The 23,218-nt window shown below is 38.9% G+C and overlaps 1 protein-coding gene across 2 annotated transcripts in view; it reads right to left on the bottom strand.

Annotated features, from left to right (window-relative positions):
* Nucleotides 1-7,260: 7,260 nt before the first annotated feature.
* Nucleotides 7,261-23,218, bottom strand: part of nfic (nuclear factor I/C) — a 230,892-nt gene continuing 214,934 nt past the window's right edge. For both annotated transcript variants that reach the window (XM_037535935.1, XM_037535936.1), the window contains one exon: nucleotides 7,261-21,317. In XM_037535935.1, the coding sequence (XP_037391832.1) occupies nucleotides 21,297-21,317 (21 nt within the window). In that variant the 3' untranslated portion in view covers nucleotides 7,261-21,296. The remainder of the gene's footprint in view (nucleotides 21,318-23,218) is intronic.

The raw sequence follows: 23,218 nt of genomic DNA, 5'->3' as shown, positions 1-23,218 counted from the left end.
CCTTGATGGATTTTTAAAAGGAAAGAAATCTCTCTCCACTATAGATTATAGTAAATATTGCCATTAAGTCATCTATAGGTTGTTTGTAAGAAATATGAATACTAAGCAGATAATTATCCTACTCTGATTAGCAAAAGTTTCAAGGAACTATTTCAGGAACATCATCCATCAAAATCTCCTGATTTTTATTTTAACACTAAGTTGACTAAACCCAGCTGGTACTGCACTGCAGGTCTACTGAGGCTCTAACTGGGGCACATGAAAGTGAGAACGTCCTCCACAGCTCCGGCTGTAATTAAAACGTTCCTACAGAGAAATTCACATATGACACGCCAGACCCCCCTCCTCAAGCCCTTGTCTGTGAGCTTCAGTCCCTGTTGCAAATAACAAGCACACGCAGGAACGGCTGTTTTCTTTGGAGCCGCTCTGCAGTAATTTTAGCCTGAGTGAAGAGTGTTGCGTCCATTAGCTGCTCCCTCAGCACTCCATTTTGTTAATACTCTGGCAGTGTCTCAGATTGACCCCCTTTTCCTGGAGTAGTAGACTAACTGGGCTTGCCCAACGTGGAAGCTTTCGCTCTCTAACATATATCACAATGCACCTGTAACTCACCAGCAGACACAAAATGTGTATATATAGTGGTGTCGACACAGAAGGAGACACAGGAGAGGCCATTATTTCTGCCTTGAAAAGTGCTCTTTTATTTACACCAGCAGAAAAGGCACATGGAAAAGAGCCCGGGATAGCGGGGAGGTCACGTCTAGCCATGTGGTTTCACTTTATGGTAGACACAGTAATCCACAGAATTAACCCCACAGCTCAACATAATATCACATCAACACACACACACACACACACATATATATATATATATATGTATGTGTGTATAAATATATAAATATGTGTGTATATGTGTGTGTGTATGAATATATAAATATGTGTGTGTGTGTATATGCAGGTCTACTGTATAAATATATAAATATGAGTGTGTGTGTGTGTGTGTGTATGTATAAATATATAAATAAAAGTGTGTGTATATGTGTGCGTGTATAAATATATAAATATGAGTGTGTGTATATGTGTGTGTGTATAAATATATAAATATAAGTGTGTGTATGTGTGTGTATAAATATATAAATATAAGTGTGTGTGTGTGTATAAATATATAAATATAAGTGTGTGTATGTGTGTGTATAAATATATAAATATGAGTGTGTGTGTGTGTGTATGTATAAATATATAAATATGAGTGTGTGTGTGTATAAATATATAAATATAAGTGTGTGTGTGTGTGTATAAATATATAAATATGAGTGTGTGTATATGTGTGTGTGTGTATAAACATATAGATATGAGTGTGTGTGTGTGTGTGTGTGTATAAATATATAAATATGTGTGTGTGTATATGCAGGTCTACTGTATAAATATATAAATATGAGTGTGTGTATAAATATATAAATATGAGTGTGTGTGTGTATATGCAGGCCTACTGTATAAATATATAAATATGAGTGTGTGTATAAATATATAAATATGAGTGTGTGTATAAATATATAAATATGAGTGTGTGTGTATATATGCAGGTCTACTGTATAAATATATAAATATGAGTGTGTATATGTGTGTGTATAAATATAAGTGTGTGTGTGTATAAATATATAAATATGAGTGTTTGTGTACATATGTGTGTGTATAAATATATAAATATGAATGTGTGTGTGTGTGTATAAATATATAACTGAGTGTGTGTGTGTATGTGTGTGTATAAATATATAAATATGACTGTGTGTATATATGTGTGTGTGTTTGTATAAATATATAAATATGAATGTGTGTGTATATGTGTGTGTATAAATATGAGTGTGTGTGTGTGTATAAATATGAGTGTGTGTGTATATGTGTGTGTGTATAAATATATAAATATGAGTGTGTATGTGTGTGTATAAATATATACATATAACTGTGTGTATATGTGTGTGTACAAATATATAAATATGAGTGTGTGTGTATATGTATAAATATATACATATAACTGTGTGTATATGTGTGTGTACAAATATATAAATATGAGTGTGTGTGTATAAATATATAAATATGAGTGTGTGTGTGTGTGTGTATAAATATATAAATATGAGTGTGTATGTGTGTGTACAAATATATACATATAACTGTGTGTATATGTGTGTGTATTAATATATAAATATGAGTGTGTGTGTGTGTATAAATATATAAATATGAGTGTGTGTATGTGTGTGTGTATGTAAAATATATAAATATAAGTGTGTGTATTTGTGTATAAATATGAGTGTGTGTGTGTGTCTAAATATATAAATATGTGTGTATTTGTGTGTCTAAATATATAAATAAGAATGTGTGTCTGTGTGGGTGTGTATAAATATATAAATATGAGTGTGTGTATATATGTGTGTGTGTATAAATATATAAATATGAGTGTATGTGTATATAAATACATAAATATGAGTGTGGGTGTGTGTGTGTAAATATATATAAATATGTGTGTATATATGTCTATGTGTGTATAAATGTATAAAAATGATTGTGTGTATATATATGTGTGTATATAAATATATAAATATGAGTGTGTATAAATGTATAAATATGAGTGTGTGTATATATATATGTGTGTGTATATAAATATATAAATATGAGTGTGTGTATATGTGTGTGTGTATATAAATATATAAATATGAGTGTGTGTATATATGTGTGTGTGTATCAATATATAAATATGAGCGTGTGTGTATATATATAAATATGAGTGTGTGTGTGTATATATAAATATGAGTGTGTGTATAAATATATAAATATGAGTGTGTGTATATATGTGTGTGTATCAATATATAAATATGAGCGTGTGTGTATATATATATAAATATGAGTGTGTGTGTGTGTATATATAAATATAAGTGTGTGTGTGTATATAAATATATAAATATGAGTGTGTGTGTGTGTATATATAAATATAAGTGTGTGTGTGTATATAAATACATAAATATGAGTGTGGGTGTGTGTGTGTAAATATATATGAGTGTGTGTATATATGTCTGTGTGTGTATAAATGTATAAATATGAGTGTGTGTATAAATATATAAATATGAGTGTGTGTTTGTATAAATATATAAATATGTGTGTATGTGTGTATATACATTTGTTTTCAAAATTACCAACACAGTAATTGTATGTTTTGTTGATTATAGCACTGTTGTGTTTTTATATATGCACACATATGATTTTACATCTGCAATGTGGACTGACAAGGTAGGAGTGTCTAATAGAGTGGACAGTGGGCAGTCATAAAGTTATGCCTGATCAGTGTATATATATATATATATATCGCTGTTCTCAGAAGAAAACCTTGTATGTCCAAAATGAGAAACTTTTTGTAGATATTTTGATTCCACTGTCAGTTTCTAATCAGTCCAGCTCCTGAAGTCTTAACCAATGGGAGAGCTCGCTTGGCTATATCTGCCTAGATACCTGCAGAGTCTAAATGGAACAAGCACATTGAAAAAATTAAAGACACATTTTCTGAAGGTCTAGAAGGCCCTGAGGGTTTTTCACTACCCCTGGGTAAGAAACAGTGTATTGCACACACCTCCACAGTTGACAGCTAAAGGCACAATTTCCTACATTTGTTTGGATGTAAAAAATAAAGAAAACATCAGGGAACTTGAGAGCGTTTGATGGAGTAACAGCTCAGCAGGTCTGTGTGGTTCATGTTCAACCATGGGGTCCACATATGCATTTAGGGGTGAGCTCACTGCGTCTCTTGTTGACCCTTTCAACAAGTACTAATGCACCCACTCACCCTCACATGTAAAAAAGTCCTGCTGGCCCAAGCTATTTTGAGCCATTAAAATGAAATAAAACTCGACTTCCTTTCCAAAGTTTGAAGCTGTATTTTTTCCAAACCTGGCTCCAGCGGCCTGCTATCTGGGGTAATGGATCGCGGAATGATTGGAGTCAGGTGCTCTCAATTCTGCAGCCAAGTTTAAGTGAAAACATACACCTCGTTTGCTGCTTCACTCTAGTTTTCTTTTTGCTCGCTCCATCCAGCTCATTCTTGCAGAATTAGAACTGTCATTTAAAAGGTCTGATGATCCAGAGTTCGATTCTGAATGAAAAACATGCTGCACTTCTACTCTCGGCTGTCGCATGCAGGGAGAAAAACGACCACTACGGACCTGACGGGCTGATCTTTGCACCAGTTTATGGACCATGTGCATGATAAAGCACAAAATGTGGCTCTCTTGCATGTTTGCATTTTAGAGAGGTGCCAAGGATTGTGCAAAAAGAGGGTGGAGATATTCCATGTTGGAACATTGCTGTGAGGATTTGATTGCATTCAGACATAAGAGCATTAGTGACGTCAGGTACTGATGTTGCCTGATCGGCTCTGGATCACAAACTGGTACTGGATGGAGCTCCATCAGTCCAAGGAACGCATTTCCACTGCTCCACAGCCCAATGTTGGGGGACCTTCCACCCCTCTAGCCCTCTAGTTTACATTTGGGCATGGTTATCTTAGGCTACGTTCACATTACAAGCCTCATTGCTTAAATCCAATTTTTTTCCTCAAATCTGATCTCTCTGACACGATGGTTCACCCGTGTTTAGGTAAGTGACTCAAATCTGTCATTAATGTGAACAAACCAGCGTCCTGAAATGACCCTCATGTGCACGTCCTACTCAGTAACGTCTGACTGAATCACTGCATCATCAGCACAAACTAACGAGCAGAACGAGCTTCGCTGAGAAGATCAGCTCTCAGCTTCATTATTAGAGCCAGATGAAGGAGAAAAAGGTGAGATGAGCTGATTTTCCACCGTTTACAGACTGCAACTTCCGTTCGGCACTGCTGCCATGGTAACGCTGAATGATGGCGCACGCAGGGTGAAGCAAGTGCATGAATTCCGATCTGAACGTCACATTAAGGTCACATGGCCACAAATTGGATACGTATCCGATCTAGGACCACATACGAAAGTGGCAGATCGGATTAAAAAAGATTTGTGTCCACACAGCCCCAAAAACATCAGATCTGAGTCACGTTAGGGCAAAAACGTGGATTTGTGCCACTTCAACCTGGTAATGTGGTGTAAAGCTGATTAAAGCTATTCGCTTGACAGCTAAGAATTACTGAATAGTGCTTTTAAGCAATGGTGCTAACTGCTTCAGAAATGCTGCTCTAACAGCTCCATATGTATCAAGCTGCTGCCCTATGTGCGTTTAAGCACTGGCCATTATATGCACCATTACCTCTGTAAATAAGGCATCATACAGCGTCCAGGAAACCACATGGCTTCGGCCCCACAGGACCTGTGTCGGGTAACCAGAGGTCAGGAGAGCTCCAGAGAGACTAAAATTAGCACGGACACAGACATGCAGCTCTCACTGCCATAAGGGATGCACCACTGCAATGAATGTGCACACACACACACACAGACATCACCGGCGACATCAAGGGGGCACTATACCCCTGGAATATGCACAGACCCCCACAGCACCCACCAAATCAGGTCAAATTGGTATTTATCGACCTGTTCACTACGTTGTATACATAAATGTAACATGTTAAAACATATTCAATGTTCAAAAACATATTCAAAAGCCGAATGGGGAATTACCTGGGGGTACCAGACCACTAGGGGTGCTACTCTGCTGTCAGTTTATTGATGCCATTTGTATTTTTAAGCTATAAATTAATAGCATTAAATTTGAAATTCACTCAGTGAAATTAGTAAATTAAACTTTAGGTGTCCAACAGCTATACTAATATATAGATGCATGGACGAGTTACATAATACACAATATATTACATATGTTGTTGATTTTTGAAGTGAAAAGAAGTAAACAAATTCTGCAAATGTTAGTGCACAGTTGCTTTATATCTAGTTAACTTAAAAACAGAAAGAAAATGGTAAATGTAGTATGTGCAAAGGTTTGGACAGCCTGCAAAGTCAGTACTTAGTCACATCCCCTTTGGCAGATATCAGCCAAAGCTTTTGGCAAAAGCTTTTTGCTGGCAGCCAAGAGTCTTTCTGTTCTTGTATTGGGAATTTTCACCCACTCTTCTTTACAGAGTGCTCCTAGCTCTGAAATATTCCTGGGCTGCCTTGCATGCACAGTGTGTTTAAGATCTACTCACAGATTTTCAGTGATGTTCGTCAGGTTACTGTGCGGCGTTTTCTTTGTAGCTAATTTTGAGGTCTGTTTTGGATCAGTGTCCTGTTGTTGTAGCCAGCCTCTTTTCAGCTTCGGTTTCTTGACTGATTGTGTCATATTTGCTTCCAGAGTTTGCTGATATGTTGTGGAATCCATTCTTACATCTACTCAATGCAATGGCTTCTCTGCCTCTTCCTGCTAAACATCTCTAAAGCATAACAGATCCACTCCCATGCGAGATACGTAGATGGCAAGGTGTTCCTCTCATCAAATGCTGCTCCTTTTTCTCATACTGTTAGTGATTGTGGCCAAAGACAACCATTTTTACTTCATCAGTCCACAACACACGTTTCCAAAATGCATCTGGCTTATCTAGAGATTGTTTTGCATACTTCAGATGCTGACTGTTGTGATGAGGTCACAGGGAAGGTTTCCTTGTGATGACTCTTTCTTGCAGATCAAGGTTTTGCTTTGCATTTCAGGCCAGCACACGGGGGAATCTGAGAGTTTTCTTGGTCTTCTTGCCACAGTTCCCCTTAACTGCCACTTCATAATGGCATTCCAGACAGTGGAAATTCCAGCTGTGCTTTAATATCTTTTTCAAGCCTTCTCCTGCTTTGTAGGCATCAGTTAGCAAAGAGGAGCTCATCAAATAAGGCATAATAAGTTAAAAGGGTTCTGAGAGTTTGCATTTGGAAGGGCATTCAAATTTATGCATACGCCACAATTACTATCCTTATCTGTGTTTTTAAATTAATTACATAAAGTGAAAAGTGTGACTGACAATAAAAAACATTTAATTTTTGAGATTTTTAAGAATTTTTAGATCAGAATTTCTTTCCATTCGTTTGTATGTAGGAGACTCAATTTTAGTTTGTAGTCTGTGAATATTTTTTTTGTTCAGATCGGTTTTTATTTATTTATTTTATATTTTATATATATTTATTTAAATTTTTTTGCTTTAGCTATTGCTGTAGAAAGTCCAGTCACCCCAAAGCTCTAAAAGCCATACACAAACAAACATACAAACACAACATTAGTAAGATTCTGAAGGAAAGCATAAAGACTCTGTTGTTCTGAGTTGTAGCATAGCTTTGTTTATTAATTTTTATACTTTTTTTTGCATAGAGAAACATACTCACTTCCAGTACTGTATTCATGAGCGATTTTTGCGAACAGCGATGGCGGAATACAATGTTATAATGAAATATTGTCAAAGCTGTAAATTTTCTCCTCACACCAGTTCAAAAACATATGGCAAATTTAGTTTGGTTTTGTGCATTTTCTTAAAAAAAACTTCCGTTTTGGAAACAATTTGCTGGAAACATGATTACCGACTTTTGCTGATAGAATTTCCCCGTAAAGTTTCAAAATGAAAGGTGGACAAACAAGAACAAAAGAAATTCTGAGCTGTCAGAAAGAAAAATGTGGGTGTGTTACTATGACAACGTGCCGGTTTTATGTTTATTGTATGATGTGAACTAAATATCCACATGCTCTTCCCTGGTGTGAAGTTTGTGTCTGTGCAGCAAGCAAGCGGTTAATGCGTAACTACTATGGTAATAATTGCAAAGAATAATGAGAGGAAAAAAAACAACAAAAACAAACAGAAAAAAAACAAAAACAAAAAAAACCCTTGAAATTTAACACTGCATTAGAATGTTCTCTGAGAAACATTTCAACCATCTTACTTTCGCCATCGCGTCAACCTCCTAACAGAGAGGAAACAGCATGCTTTGAAAAAAAAAACCCAAGAAAATTACACAGAGAAATGAAATACAATTACAAATAAAAGACCAAGAACCAAAATGAGTTATTCTGAACAGGAGCGGGCACGATAAACCAGTTTAGATGTCACCCATTAATGTGTTTGGAGCGCGTTTTTATCTCTGAATACACCCCATTCAGCAAAACAGACAGTGCTTCAGAGTGTTTTGGCATTTCATAGTTGATAGTATTATCAAAAAAGATTGCATAACTGCAAAGCATTTACATGGCTTTTCACCCCTTTCAACAGAAACCATGACTAGCAGGCACCCAAGATCCCCTCTGAGGAACCTCGCTATCACGCCTGAGGCCAGACTTACGAAAGCCCCAGCCCTTCAGGCAAAAACAACCCAAAAAGAAGAGTAGAAACATTCCTAAAGACTGGTCGAGGTGAATGTATTGCACCAGTCGTGCTGTGGTATTTAGAGGCTTGAGTAAATCTGGCTCTCTGAATGGTGAGTAATGAACCAAAGCATGTGGAACAGAAGCATTCAGATACAGAAGAACCTCATGGTGAGAACCTAGGAGAAAAAGGAGAGAGTAAACCGAAGCGGTAAAATGTTCAGGCACTGCTCGTTGACGATGTTTCTGTTTTTTTTGTTTGTTTTTTTTTTCAGTTTTGTTTTGGTATCTACTACTGTTCACGAGTAAATACTTCTGCTTTCACCTGCTGGTTTCTTGAGAAAAGCGAGCAAAATGAATAGAAGAATGAAAACAATCTCAGATTGGTCATGAAAAATGATCACCAATGGAACCACTTTCATGCAGCCAGCTTTTACCATCATCGGTCCAGGATCTGCATAAGAAAACACTGACTCGGGTGCATGGAAATATGAACGGGTTGAAAGAAGGAGCCACAGCTGAAGGCAGGTAAAGCCAAAAGGACCTCACCGAAACGCAATAAAGCATGTGAGACTCAGTTGTTGCTCTCCTTTAACACCAAACACAGCTTTAGCTCAAACACAGCTTTAGCTCAAACACAGCTTTAGCTCAAACACAGCTTTAGCTCAAACACAGCTTTGGCTCAAACACAGCTGGGATAAATCCTGTTTGGTTTACAGACCCGGCTAGCAGGACATCACATCATTTTATCAAGTTTTTCGAACTCAGTAAGAAATTGGATTCAATAGCGTAATTTTTTTGTGAAAAACGTCAATCGGTGCTCTAAAAGACATGCGCTTAGCAAAGCAGCATTGACTAGCTAAGGGGCTAGCAACATAGCCTGTTTAAAATATAAAATTCACAGAGGACTGGTCCTAGCAAGAAGTGATAGACAATGTCAAAACTTAAGCTTAAAGCCCCCAAAAAAGTCTAGTGGGATGCACTAAAGATGATCCACAAGCTGAACCACTGCTAATGCAGCTCGCTAACTAGCTAAGAAATAAATGCTACAACAGTTAGCACAAAATTTTACTAAGGAAAAATGTTCTCTTGTCGTGCTGTTCATGGTTGCTGACGTATGCTAGTTGTCTTTTTCTCCAGAAACCAATTTGTAAGAACATGCTAGCTCAGTTTTAACCCTCTACTGCACACACTACGGGAGCAATTAAAAAAAATCTATCAAATCAACTTTTCTTGCATAAAACTGTCCTTGATTTATTTTTTCGGACCTGATTATAAAATTCACAAACATAAAAAAATGTACGCAGGAGACCTGCCGTGTGACTGGCTAAATCCATTCCAAATCCATAGGCAACAAACATATTCCTGCAAATTCTACTAACAAAAAAATTGATACTGAATGTTAAAAAGAGGTCTAAATGCACGATCTATCCATGAATCCATGATCAAGTCCATGCTTCTCCCTTTACTGCTAACCCTATCGTTATCTTTAAATATGTATAACATTAGTAAAGTGAGGAAAACGAGTTCGCTGCCTTGAGGCAACATCGTGCAATAGAGGGTTAAATTGAAAACCTTGATAAAAGTAAGAGACTATAAATCCTTTTTATAAGCAGCCTGTGTTCTTCTCATTTTATTTAGATTAAAGGAATGACAAAACACTCTAAGGCCTATACTATCAGCCCTTTGGGCTTTCTGAGCTGTCTGAGTGCAGATGACGCTCACTGTTGTAGCTGCAGACAGTTTCACTTTGTCTCTAGGTCCGTTAAGTGCGCTCAGGAGGCTGGTGGTCAAATCCAAATTGAATGTTAAAAAAAGAGCAAAGCTGCCTTACTTTAATCTCAGCGAGCGAGGATTGAGCTGATTTCCTCTAAAAGGTCTTCTTGAGCAGAGATTATCCCAGGTGTTTTGCCAATGCACGTTGACTTTTCCATGCACCGAGTCCCAGGCTTCCAATGGATAATTCCAGTATTAGCTGTGCTGTCTTATATGAGCTGTTTGAACCGTGGACAAGTATTAATAAAAAAAAAGAATAAAAGAATGTAAAAAGGTAAAAAGTAGAGACCAAATTCCAGAGACTCTGCCCTGAATAAATTGTCCAGCCCTTACATACAAGGAAAGGAAACATAGTACAAAGAACTTGCAGAGGTTTGCTGTTTCACTTAGATCATAGTACCATCACGTTTAATATCCAGACCATGGAAGGGTAGAATAAAAAAAGAATAAAATACGAGACTAAAGCCTAACTAGACTCGCTAACTCGAGTCTTATATCCTCACTACAACACTCATCTTCAACCAGTGGCTGAACTGCAGGCCAAGAACTAATCTGGAAACACTTTTCTGTAACGGGTAAAACAAAATGTGGAATACAAGCGACATTTCATGCCTATTACCCTCAATTTAGCTACACACGACTAACTTTAAAAGTGCCAATATTCGCCATATGCCTCTTCCCCTACTCGCTGCGATGCTATAGTGCATAATTATGCATACTATATTAATATAATACAGTACTAACCATATTCTTCTTCAAACACTGAGACGTTAACCATCAGGGAACACAGCATATCGAATCACACACAGGGTCAAACGATCTGCCATTGCACATCCAGACTACCAGAGCAGTGCATCCTAGAGCTGAACTCTGACATTCAATACTGGGCTGAGACTGGAAAAGGCACTCTGACCAGAGTGGGGCTTGAATTCCTGCTGATCACAATGTTTTCTGTGCGTATTAGGGCCTGACCGATAGGATCGTTGAGTGACCGATACCAATACCTACTTTAAGGGGCTGAAAATTCTGATAGCTGATAATATTAGCCAGCTGAGGTGGGAAATATGACAATAATTTATCATTAAAATTTACATCACAAAGGTAACTTGTGTTACTTCCACATTAAAGAGAATGTGTGTATTGTGATTGTGAGATGTGCCACATGAGCGCAGACAGTGCCATAAACTCTGTCAACAATCTGTACAAAAATGGTATTTTGATTTCCTATGACAAATAATGGCTAGTCAATGTAGCCAATATTTCTCTTTCTGAGATTGTTGTAAGGAAAATGATTAGATCATTTAAATTGTTTCTGGACATTTTTCCATGCACTTAATACACTTTTTTATTAAGTGCATGGAAAAATAAGATAAGATAAGAAAATTTGATTTCGTTGGTAATTGTTTCATTGCGTTTACATACACTTGAATAATCAGATAATGGAAAACTCTTGGTCTACATGAGCTGGGCAACAATCTGATGTATGGTTTTCAGCTTGCCAATAAACTCACAGAATAAGACACAACATAAACATAAAGTACAACTCAACATTCAAGCCCTGGCTTGTTTTAACATCATCCAGATGTAGATGAAAAATATAAAATTTCTTCATTTTTAAAAGGTGGGGATACTCATTCCTTTGAAATTCACTGTGATCAGCTATTTCTTTTTGAATAAACTACAAAAACGATTACTAAGTTTTCTTGTGTACTCTTGTTTTCCAGAGTAATGCAGAAGTAATGAATAGTGAAATTCCACTAAATTTAGAGAGAACGAATTAGTAACTTTTAACGGTTTACTTCTTCTGAGTAACTCCCCCAACACTGGTCATAGCATGTTCCTCTGAAAAACCTAAAGCACACTAAACAACTGCAAATTTAATTGCAACATTAATCCTGTTTCATTAAATTTGGTGCAGGATGTGAAACATTTAATAAAAATCACTGTATTCATAATTTTTCAATGTGAAGCACCTCATAGAACTTGCATGCAACTCACTCACATTTAGCAGACTGAATCATCTCCACAAGGGGGTGCCAATTAGCAATTAGCTTTCAAAGTCTCATAAGAGCACTACTTCACATTAATGAAGCTATTAACAGTAATGTGGCACTTTTTCATTGGGGCCTTTTCTGTCTTCCAACAGAAAAACAAATATTGTGATGCATATCGTGAAAATATCTTCAAGCACTGTATGTTGCATTTTTGCCATATTGCTCACTCCGCTATAACAGTTCAGATCCAGTTATATAGCCATGTTGGAGTGTCAAGTGCGACGAACTTTGTTCGGAGATCCCACCCAAACAAATCAATGATTAATGGTGTATTTTCACAGATATTGATAAACCCACTCATTGTAAATATCGGCCAACTGATATATCGGTCGGGATCTAGTCCTCTCGCACCAACTGCAAAACATTCCATGACTAAAATGAGGCTTCACATTGTCTGCCTTATCACTTATTGAGTCCCAAACTCTGCAAGCCAATACGGACGACCTCTGGAGGGGGGTGGAGGGAAGCTACGATTAATTGACTGTTGATGGACAGCATAAAAAAGCAGCTATTTAATCTCTCTTTCTCTGCCTTTTGAGACACTTTCTATCACGACACATCATTAAGGTTGACCAACAGAAATATTTCTAGAGAAATACATTTTTAAAAAGAAGAAGAAGAATTCTTAGACAAAAAAAAATACCAATACCAGGTTATCTAGTGCAATCTTTTGAAACAGAAGGAAATAAAACAGAAAAAAGTGTTTTAAGATCTCCAAGCTTGTGTGACAATAGTGAATCGTAAAAGAAGTGCAGAAATTTTTAAATGAATCTTGGAGAGAAAAAAAACTATGGGGGAGGTACAAAGAAAAAGGCGATGGAATCTGCATTTCCCCCTCGAAGCTAACTGAGGCTTGCTTTAAAATGACAACAAGTGAGGCTGAAATTACAGAAGTCCACATTTCCAGGCCAAGAACCTGAAGCCAGGTACCCTCTCAGGAAAGGCTAATGTTTGCGGTGCTGAGCGTGCACCAACAACAGCAGATCCTTTAGAAGGAACACAAGTATTTTTTGTGGCTTTGCCACAAGCTTATGACAACTAAACCCAAACACACAAACATAAACATATTTTCTTATACAAAAAGACATTTTTATGTACATTTTGCCTTTTTTTCTCCTCATTCTACTAGATATACGGTAAGCATTTATACACAAGATAATGTGTTCAAAATGTAACATTTCAACAATATGCATAACAATCATAATTACTGTTCTATAAAAATATTAGTCAAGGGTTTGGAAATAAATTTTTTTTTTCTTTTTTGTTTTTTTTTTTGTTTTTTTATTTTTCTTTTTAAACATGCACCAGCTCAAATGCATAATCAAAATTTTCAAAAATGTTATAGTAAGTTCAACCATCACCTGTGGCCACTTTAAAAACGACATACTGGGGTGACGACAAATCTGGTCTTACGAAGCGTTCCTGTCTGGCATGAAAAGCAAATGATAAAGAAGAAGAAGAAAAAGAAGCAGACGGCGTGCTTGCAGACCTTTCTACAGGATCTCTCTGCTGGCGTCGGGGCTACTAACCCAACCAATGGCTGGCCTCGCCCTGGCAGGAGGGCTGACAGCTTCAGATAGGTGAGTGTGGAGCAGTGCAAATCTTCACAGGACAGGTGGTGGGATGGACATCTGCCTGGGACAACTTTCAGGGACTGTGTGGTTTCAGCAATCGTGTGGCTAAGTGTGGCTTCAGCAGCAGGCCGTTAATATCTGGACCAGCTGTGATTCACATGTCTTAAAGGAAGGATATGTTAGCCTTTACTCTTTCAGCTTGGTAGCATTGTGTGGTAGAGGGAGATCTAGCAAGCCATGAAAAAAATTTAGAAGAAAATTGGGTAAAATTCCAAAAATATATATATAGTTCCTGTCCGAACAAAACCTTTTATATCTAAAGTGGTAACCTCACAGGAGAAGGAAAAATATCAATTACTTGTAATTAAAGTAAATGTAAAAACTACTTTTTCCAGATAATTTTGGACATTTCTCGATGTCTTTTTAAGTGCTGCAAAGACTGATTGAAGTTTGAGGTTTTAGGAAATTAAATTTAAAAAAAAAAAGAATTTTTTGCACGAAAGTGAGAATTACCTGCATAAATGTCTGTGTTAGAATATCAAAGCATTGAACAACACTACCATTCAGTCCTTTATCACAGTGAATAAACCCCTAAAATGGCCAGAAGCAGCTGGCATTGATTTTATGTAGTTACTCAGCAATAAGCCACAGAATTTGATAAGCCTGGAGATTTAAGGGGTTTAAACAATCCTACAACCTTAGCTGTTTCAGAACACTGTTTAAAGGATAACTTACTGTACCACACTGGACAACGCTCCCTCTTGCCTCATGACCAGACCCCTGTCCCATCACCTGTTCTGTTAAATAAAAAGAAAATTGCTTGCTGAATGACAGCACTTTTGTTAGAGGTGTGAGTCGTATGGGTTTGATGGAATGCCTTTAGTTACAGCACTCCTCTCCTGCCAGGGGCTCAGAAACCATCAAGCGCCAGGATCTTAACCACGGCATCATGTAAACAAAACCTCTTGTTCTGCCGATTCCACTTATTTGTTTTTTTAACTAGCTACCAGCAAATCTTAATAGCTACCAGCGTTGCAATATGCATTGCAGAAACAGTACAACACACTGCATCACAAACTAACATGGCCTTTAATGACCCTGCTGAAAAAAAACCAAAACTACAATCTCTTCTTTTTTTCAACACACTCATCTTACACTATGCAGTAAGAAATGATAAATTACCTACCCTACGCTCTAATTTAAAAAATAAGAAAAGAAAGAAAGGAGAAAAGAAAGAAGGGAAGTCTACCAAAGTATCTAAATGAAACATATTCTAAAAATCTCAAGTGGGCGATAACTGGTGGTGGGGTTTGGGGCTGAGTTTTGTGTATATGCTGGTTTTGACAGCTCCAGAACATTTTTTCTCCCAGATCAGTTTCTGGGGAACAGCCCTCAGAAAAGCTGACTGTTTGAGGGGTCAATGAAGACTATAAGCCCAAACTATCCATTACTAATCAAATGTACGACCTAAATCATCACTAAACATTCCATTGTAGCCATCATGGCTCCAATTTCTAGCACCTAACAACTAGATCCAGTATCGAGACGATTAAAATGAAAATCATAAGTGATTACTGACCATCTTCTCTATCTTCTTTCATAACTGGGGCTCAATCACACAACTCCTCCAGAACCCAAGCCTTCAAAACGTACCATGCCTACAGGAACAGTTCACTCACAAACGCTGACATCGCAACAGTCAAAGAAAGAAAAATGGGCCTGTAATGTTGAAAGGAGCGTGGATGGTGGAGCACTTGCATAAGCACAATTACTCATGAGTTAAACCGAACCGCCCAAATGTTTGGAACACTGGCAGATATGCTAACGGGACATGCTAACTACTCTGTCACTGCTAACTTTCATTTCCTGAGGCCTATGTTAGCATTTTTGCTAATTTTCTCTTTAATCTGAGAATGAAAAACCTGGCCTTTATTCCTAAATCCTCTTTATTTTCAGATTCACAGTGCTGTGTCCCCAAAGCATCATACCGATCTACTTCAATGGAGCACTAATTGGGACAACTGCCCAAAAGGCTGTCTTACTTTTTTCTTATTCTTTTTGCTGGGAAGGTCAGAACTGAAATGTACACTGAAACAACGGTGCTTTAAATTTACATGATTGTGTCCACATGATTCTTCTTTTGGTAAGAATGGCGTTGAAACTGAAATCTAACATTATACTACGGGAAAATGCTCTCTGGCTAAGTTGCTTATATCAATGATTACGTCTTAGAAAGACCTGCATGTTCAAGTCAGCACGAATCAGAATCAGTGTCTTTTCTTCCATACAGTGATGTACTTCTGAACTGTATCGGGGGAGGGGGGCTAGCCGAGTGTGAGCTAACCGAGAGTTAGCCTTGTGGGGTCTGACGTGATCTCGTAACAAACGTGTCTAGAGACAGCCATCAGAAACTTTGGGTGGGAACAAACTGAGTGTGAGATTTCTGAAAGTAGAGGGCGCTGGTGAGCTCGTCAGCACTGTCAGGAATACATCAAGCCTGTCGTTAGCCCGTGGATATGATAAAAGTTAGCATGAATGAGAAGTTCCTCAAAGGCTCCAATTAAGCTTGTAGGTGTGTTCTGTGTGCATGGAGAACAAATTACACGTGGTAAAAACTAACAAAGAGAAAAGTTTTATTAGCTAAGTAGCGTTTCACTAGCTAGCTTCTTCTCCTTGTTATTGATTGTACTCTGTGAGTTAAAGGAGCACTGACTAGAGGAATCTGGCCGTTTTGGAGGGGGTGAACACTTGTTAGCGGCAGATTTCACTGCAATCCAGCACCAGAACTTTGAAGCTGTCTTTAGATGCGTATTCTTGCGTTAAGATCACATGTGACCCTGGAAGACCAGCCGTGTGTTGGGAGGGGGCGGTTAAACATGGCATTACTGAGGTGTGGCTAAAGTCATTATATTTTGATGAAAAATAAGAACTTTAAAATGGATATTTGATGAATTATGCTTAGTATGATCAGTAAGACGAACTAACAAGGTAAAAAAAGGGTCTGTTTTGTTAAATGTAGCTTGACTTTAACCTAAGAATTCCCCAAACAGGGATTGTATTCCATTTTATTCATGTTCAACTGTCTGACACACTAGAATCATGCATAGTCAAAGCACTTTCTCTTCAGTGTGGGGTGTACATGTGGAAAGGTCAGGACGTCCTGAAGTTAAAACCCAGCACATTCTTCCATTTCAGCCTCTCCATCTGGCCCGAGACGCACTTCCTTCTGCTCCGAGAGCAGGTCCTGACACCGTCAACAGTAATCTTCCCAATTCCTCCTGCTTACGAGCCTTGATCTCCACCACCAGGGCGAGGCTGAACATCACGACTATGAAAGGGTGCTATTCATTCACATTTTCGCTTTCTTTTTTTCTGCCTATTCTTTCTCACGTCTGTCATGAGTCCTTGAAACGTTTTGCTCTAAGCTACATTCCGTCTAAATCATTAAAAAAAAAAAAAGATTAACAACTTGGGCGAATATCTGAAGGTCTAAAGGGAAAAGAGAGAGCGGGTACCTGTAGCGCTGATCTACAGGAGCGAAAGGGCCGACACTGAGAAACAACTTAAAAGAGTGAAATGAGAAAAAAAAACAAGAAGAAGAAGAAGAAAGATTTCATGCAATGGAAAGAGGACTATCATACTTATCAAAGGGGGAAAAAAAGCCAGTCTCACCCGTCTCAGTCTACTGTTATCTATTAGTCCTAATCGGATAATGACAAGCAATCAAACATGCAGCATTTTTTTTCATTTTTTACACCTTTTTGTTTCGTTTTCAGCGACACTTGGTTACATAAAAAAGAAATTAATTTACAATTTTTCATGTATTATTGTTCTTAACTAAAGGCAAGGCACATAATGTGTTATATAAAACATCGTGCAAAGTCAAAGGGGGGAGGTGGGGGGGCCGGTCGGAGGGAGTCAAATTCAAAACCTATGTCGTACAAAGGTAAAGGTAAAAACCCATCCGTGTCCTACGCTCTCTGTTCTGCTTTGGGGGGTGGGGGAGGGGGTTGGTAAGGATCGTTCTTAAGGGAGAAGTAGTTTGGTGAGAAGAGTTTAGCTTCAGAGCTTGTACTAAGAGTATCTGCCATGCGCCCATGTCAGCAAAACGGTGGTCATTTGAGCTTAATTCTTGTTTTCTTTTTTTTTCTTTAGAAAGCACCATGCAGTAATATATATAATCAGTATATATAGATCTCAATATAGTTTTTCATGTCAGCACCTTGAACACAAGTCATGTTATGTCTGCATTCCGGGTCACAGACTGAACAGAACTGGTATGCAAAGCTCTTTTAAAGGTTAGCGGAGAAAAGAGGAAACGGTGGACTGTCGTAGCCTTCCTTCTGTCGTAGGCCTGTTGCTGTAGACCTTATCCAGCTTTGATATGTGTTGGCTTAGTTATTCGCAGCTGATGCCAGAGGGGGGCAAATGTGTTCCATGTGCCCTCTTAGGTGTTTATGTACAGAATCAAGACTGTCATTTGTTTCATTTCCAGTCAAAAAGCCATTTAAATACAAGTTATTCATTTTCAGTGTCAGGAAATGACGAAGAGGAAAGCTTTAAGTGCTGTTTATCTGATGGGGCAGATTTGATGGGCTACCAAGCCTTCCAGGTGGTTGTTAGGGGGCCCATTTTCTCTGACTCTAAGAAATTTCTGAACTCCAGTTTTAGAAACTCTTGGTTTTTCTCCTTCCCTGCAAGCAGATTATCTTCAATTTAATCTCCTCAGAAATATTTCAGAAAAAATTAGCAGCTTGTATTTAATGACTGTTTGACTAGAATGAAGGGGGATTTTTGACTTTTGCACAGTACTGTAGCTGCTTTGGGCTTTGCTATACCACTCTGTTCACACCAGTGCTACTTGTCCGACTCCACGATAACCCGCTATGATGAGGGTGACAGTGGGTCCAGTTCAAAACAGGATCAAATAATAATAATAATAATAAAAAGGCTTAAAAAACCCAACCCAAAAAATCAAATGAACCTCTTGCAATGTCTTAGGCACTTTTCATGGCTTTTGTGATTATTTTGGGTTTGGTAGCAGAGTCTTAAGCCCTGATGTTTCTATTAACACAATTTCAGTCAACACATCTCAGAGTGCAGCGAACGAGCCCATTTCTTCACAAAAATAAAAACACTAACCAGCAAAGAGGGACCTGGAGCCACACACACACACGTCGCTGGTCATGGGCGTCCCACAAGCAAAGAATTCTGTGAAACAGACAGCTGGGAACTTTCGAAAGGTACTCAAACCGTTCACATTCTCCTCAGTCGATGATTCGGCTTAAAAAAAAAAACAATCAGATCTTCCACCCAGAGATCTTTAACCTCTCCTTAAGAGACTGTTGGTTTACTTTTGAAGTAATGCAGTCTGTAGAGAGCGCGCTCAAAGTGGGAATCCAGAAATTCCATAAAGGGGAAGTCAGTGATTTTTCAAAATCTCTGCATAAGTAAATAGTTTTGATGTAAACAGAGTCATTCAGGGTGGTTTGGTGTGAGACGCTCTGTTCTAGAGAAACTTACCGAGTCAGAACTGTTCACAGTGGTGGTGATAGGAACCAGACGTCCAACCTTAAAAGCTCCCTCACAAAAGGTTATTACACTAAATGATTATGCTGCCTGATAGTTTCGAGAAGTTTGGGTCTAAAATCTACTTTTTTATTATCCATTCATGGCAGAGGGGTACAGGCTACAAAATTAAAGTCACAAAAAACTCTGGCTCGCAGCATTTCATATGATTAGGCCAAAAAAATAAAAAGAGGAAAAAAAAAGCAAAAAATCAAAGTAGTGTAATATATTTGTTTCAGGTTTATCACTATTACACTGTCATCAACGTTGCATATAAAAACTCACAAGACACAATGTAGGTTCAATGGTCATTTTGTATAGCAAATAATTTGCCCATATTTGTGTTGTAGACATTGTGACCCCTGGTTTTTATCACCACCACTGTAAAGAAATTGTAGCGTACATTTCTCTACAGTGACATTCACATCAGTCCACCTGAATTACTTTGTTTCCATCTCAAGGAAAAATCTAAAAATCAGTGGAGTTCCCCTTCAAAAACGGAAGCATTCTGTATGACGGGATACACAACTCAAGCACGAGCAGTCGTGAACTTCTCCGAAGCCAACACTCATGTACCCTACTACCAGAACACGAGAGAAAGAAAAGTCCTAAAATAAACTCTGGCTTGCAGCATTTCATTCATGATTAGGCCAAAAAAAAGCAAAAGAGGAAAAATAAAAAAATTTTAAGTAGTGCAATGCCTGTAATTTCCAATGCAGTTTAAACAAATGACACTAAAAAAGGAGAAAAGAGTCTATTCTCTACACCCAATACTGTCTTAGTAGTGACAGAACTACAGTCCTACTCCCTTTGTCACTATGTAGGATACTCTTATCTACATGAATCAAAAAGAAAAAAAAACAACAACACATACTTGTGTGTAAGTATGTTCACTGGGATGGATAAGAGACCTTTAAATGCATGTGACATGCACACTCACGCACATACAGTAGACTACAGGAGCCAAGGGGCTTTTCAGTGTCACGGAGAAGGTGCTATAAGACCCCTGCTGCTCCTACAGGCTCTCAATCATCTGACCAACACTTAGTGTATCCATTTATCCATTAACAGTACATGCCAATGCTGAAGAAGCCTGTTCGGGTGGGCTTGTACATGAATGTGAATGAGTGTGCGTGAAGGTGTGCATACGCACGCTGACTGCGACCCATAATGCCACAGACGTACCACGCATTTTAATTAAAGGTAGAAAAAATAAGGAAAAAAACGATGGTTTCCACCAAAACGTGGACTCTGAATTAGAATGGCAGATGTGATTTTAAAAATAAAATATGATTGTCAATAAAATCGAACCTACTTTTGTCGAAACGGTAGGTGAAGGGAACTTGAGGGAAGTCACTGACCCTTCATATTGCCCCGAAACCTCTGCCCACATTCAAAACAACCAAAAGAAATACAAGAAAACAGGGACATCATCACCGTGGCGGGAAAGTTCGCGCATTTCTCGTCCCGTTTGCTCAAGAAAATAAAGGATACTTATTTTGCATATATGAGGAAGCAGCACCTGTAGCAGGGGAGGGGTTGGTGGGAGGGCGGGGGGAGGAGGGCCGTTCCAGGAGGAAAGCAAAGGCGGGCTTTTTAAAATTTTTCTGCAGGTTTTTTGTTTTTCCATTCTCTGCCCTGTAGTTCAGTTGTGGCTGCCCCCAAAACAAAATCCTCTTCTCTCTCCTCTTCTTATGCATCTGTAGTCTTTCTCCTTCTCTCTCTCTCTCGTGCTCTCAATCTCTCCGGACATTCCTTCTCCGATGTCTCTCTCCAAAAAGTGTACTGAAGCGTTTTTATATATCTTTATGCATATAGAAATATATGTGTGCACATATGTCCATACGTACACACATATACTGTATATGTATATATACAAATACTGCATATATATCTGTTTTCCCTCTTGCATCTTGTTCACAATCTTTTGTTGTTTTTCGTAATTCCACCAAAAAAAAAAAGGAAAAAAAAAAAAGAAAAATCTCAGATCCGTGTCCGCGCCCCCTTGGGTGAATCTGCTGCGTCTAGATCAGTTCCCCAGATACCAGGACTGCAGGGAGAGAGAGAGAGAGAGAGAGAGAGAGACAGGGAGAGAGAGAGAGAAGAGAGAGAGAGAAGAGAGAGAGAGAAGAGAGAGAGAAGAGAAGAGAGAAAGAGAGAGAGAGAGAGAGAGAGAGAGATAGAGAGAGAGAGAGAGAGAGAGAGAGAAGAGAGAGAGAGAGAGAGAGAGAGAGAGAAAGAGAGAGAGAGAAGAGAGAGAGAGAGAGAGAGAGAGGGAGAGAGAAAGAGAGAAAGAGAGAGAGAGAGAGAGAGAGAGAGAGAGAGAGAGAGAGAGAGAGAGAGAGAGAGAGAGAGAGAGAGAGAGAGAGAGAGAGAGAGAGAGAGAGAGAGAAAGAGAGAGAGAGAAGAGAGAGAGAGAGAGAGAGAGAGGGAGAGAGAAAGAGAGAAAGAGAGAGAGAGAGAGAGAGAGAGAGAGAGAGAGAGAGAGAGAGAGAGAGACAGACCAAGTTAATTTTTACTTAACAAACGTTATGACACTGTTCTAACAGTCAGGATAGATTAACCTACTTTATGCTTTAAAACTTTCACACAACTGTTGCAGTCATCTCAGCTGTTTCATGCAACATCCAATGTACCACGTCATCACATCACACATTATCATTTTTCAATTCGGACACATGGACATGAAGACGAAGAGGAAGATGATCGGCACATGTAGAAGAGGAGGATGGAGGTTATTTGGAGTGGAAGAAGATGAAGGGTATGTGTGGACGATAAGGATGGAAGTAATGTGTGGAGGAGGGAGAAGGAGGGTGTATATGGAGGAAGATTGTGGAGGGTATGTGTGGAGGAAGAGGTTGGAAATTTATGTGTGGAGGAAGAGGATGGAGGGTATGTGTGGAGGAGGAAGAGGATGGAGGTTGTGTGTGGAGGAAGAAGATGAAGGGTGTGTGTGGAGGAGCATGGAGGGCACATGTGGACGAGGAGGATGCAGGGTAGGTATGGAAGAGGAGGATGGAGGGTATGTGTGGAGAAGGAAGGTGAAGGGTATGTGTGGAGGAGGAGAAAGGAGGGAACATGTGGAGGAGGAAAATAGAGGGTATGTGTGGAGGAGGAGGAAGGAGGGTACATGTGGAACAGTAGAATAGGGGGTATGTAAAGAGGAAGAGGATGGAGGTTTTGTGTGGAGGAGGAGGATGAAGTGTATGTGTGGAGGAAGAGGATGAAGAATGTGGAGGGTGCATGTGGAGGAGAACGAGGATGGAGTAATGTGGGGGGAGAGGGAGGATGGAGAGTACGTGTGGAGGAGCAGGATGGAAGGCGCGCACTCTATGATGGGTGTAATAGCTCTAAATAATGCAGAACCGCAGTGATCCTGCAGCCTGAACTGAACGTAATGACTAACGCTTTCCAAACACGCAGCAATCAGTGTCTTCTGCCCCAGTGGACTCCGGGCTCTGTAGATACCAGTCAGGCCTTGGAGAGGAACACGGCTATTAAAAATAATATGGGCTAAAGAGTGGAGAGCGCCAGCACGAGCGAGCCCAGCAGGCACTAAACCAGAGCTTTTAAAAAAGCATAATAGGATTTTGGCATTAGCTCGCACACCACTGAAGACTTTTTAAATTTGACAAGCTTTAAAAAACAGCAGAGCAGCAGCAGTTCATAGCCTAAACCAACCAGTTCAACATTTTCCACTGAGGACTAAGTAACTTAACAGCACTTCAACAGACGTTTAACTACACCCAATTGCGCTGATTTAATAAAACTAAAAAAGCAGTCACTGGGGTGCCTCGGAGGATATAAGCATCTGGCTGATCACTCCAGAGAGAGAGAGAGAGAGAGAGAGAGAGAGAGAGAGTGAGAGATGGGGGGGGGGCTGGGCGAGAGAGAAACAGAGAGTACAACTATTCCAAAGTAATACTTAGGCTAAGTAAGACAAAGAACAAT

Source organism: Pygocentrus nattereri, chromosome 28, assembly GCF_015220715.1.
Source record: "Pygocentrus nattereri isolate fPygNat1 chromosome 28, fPygNat1.pri, whole genome shotgun sequence".
In the NCBI taxonomy this organism is placed as follows: Eukaryota; Metazoa; Chordata; class Actinopteri; order Characiformes; family Serrasalmidae; genus Pygocentrus; species Pygocentrus nattereri.
This window is presented reverse-complemented; position numbering and strand designations above follow the sequence as displayed.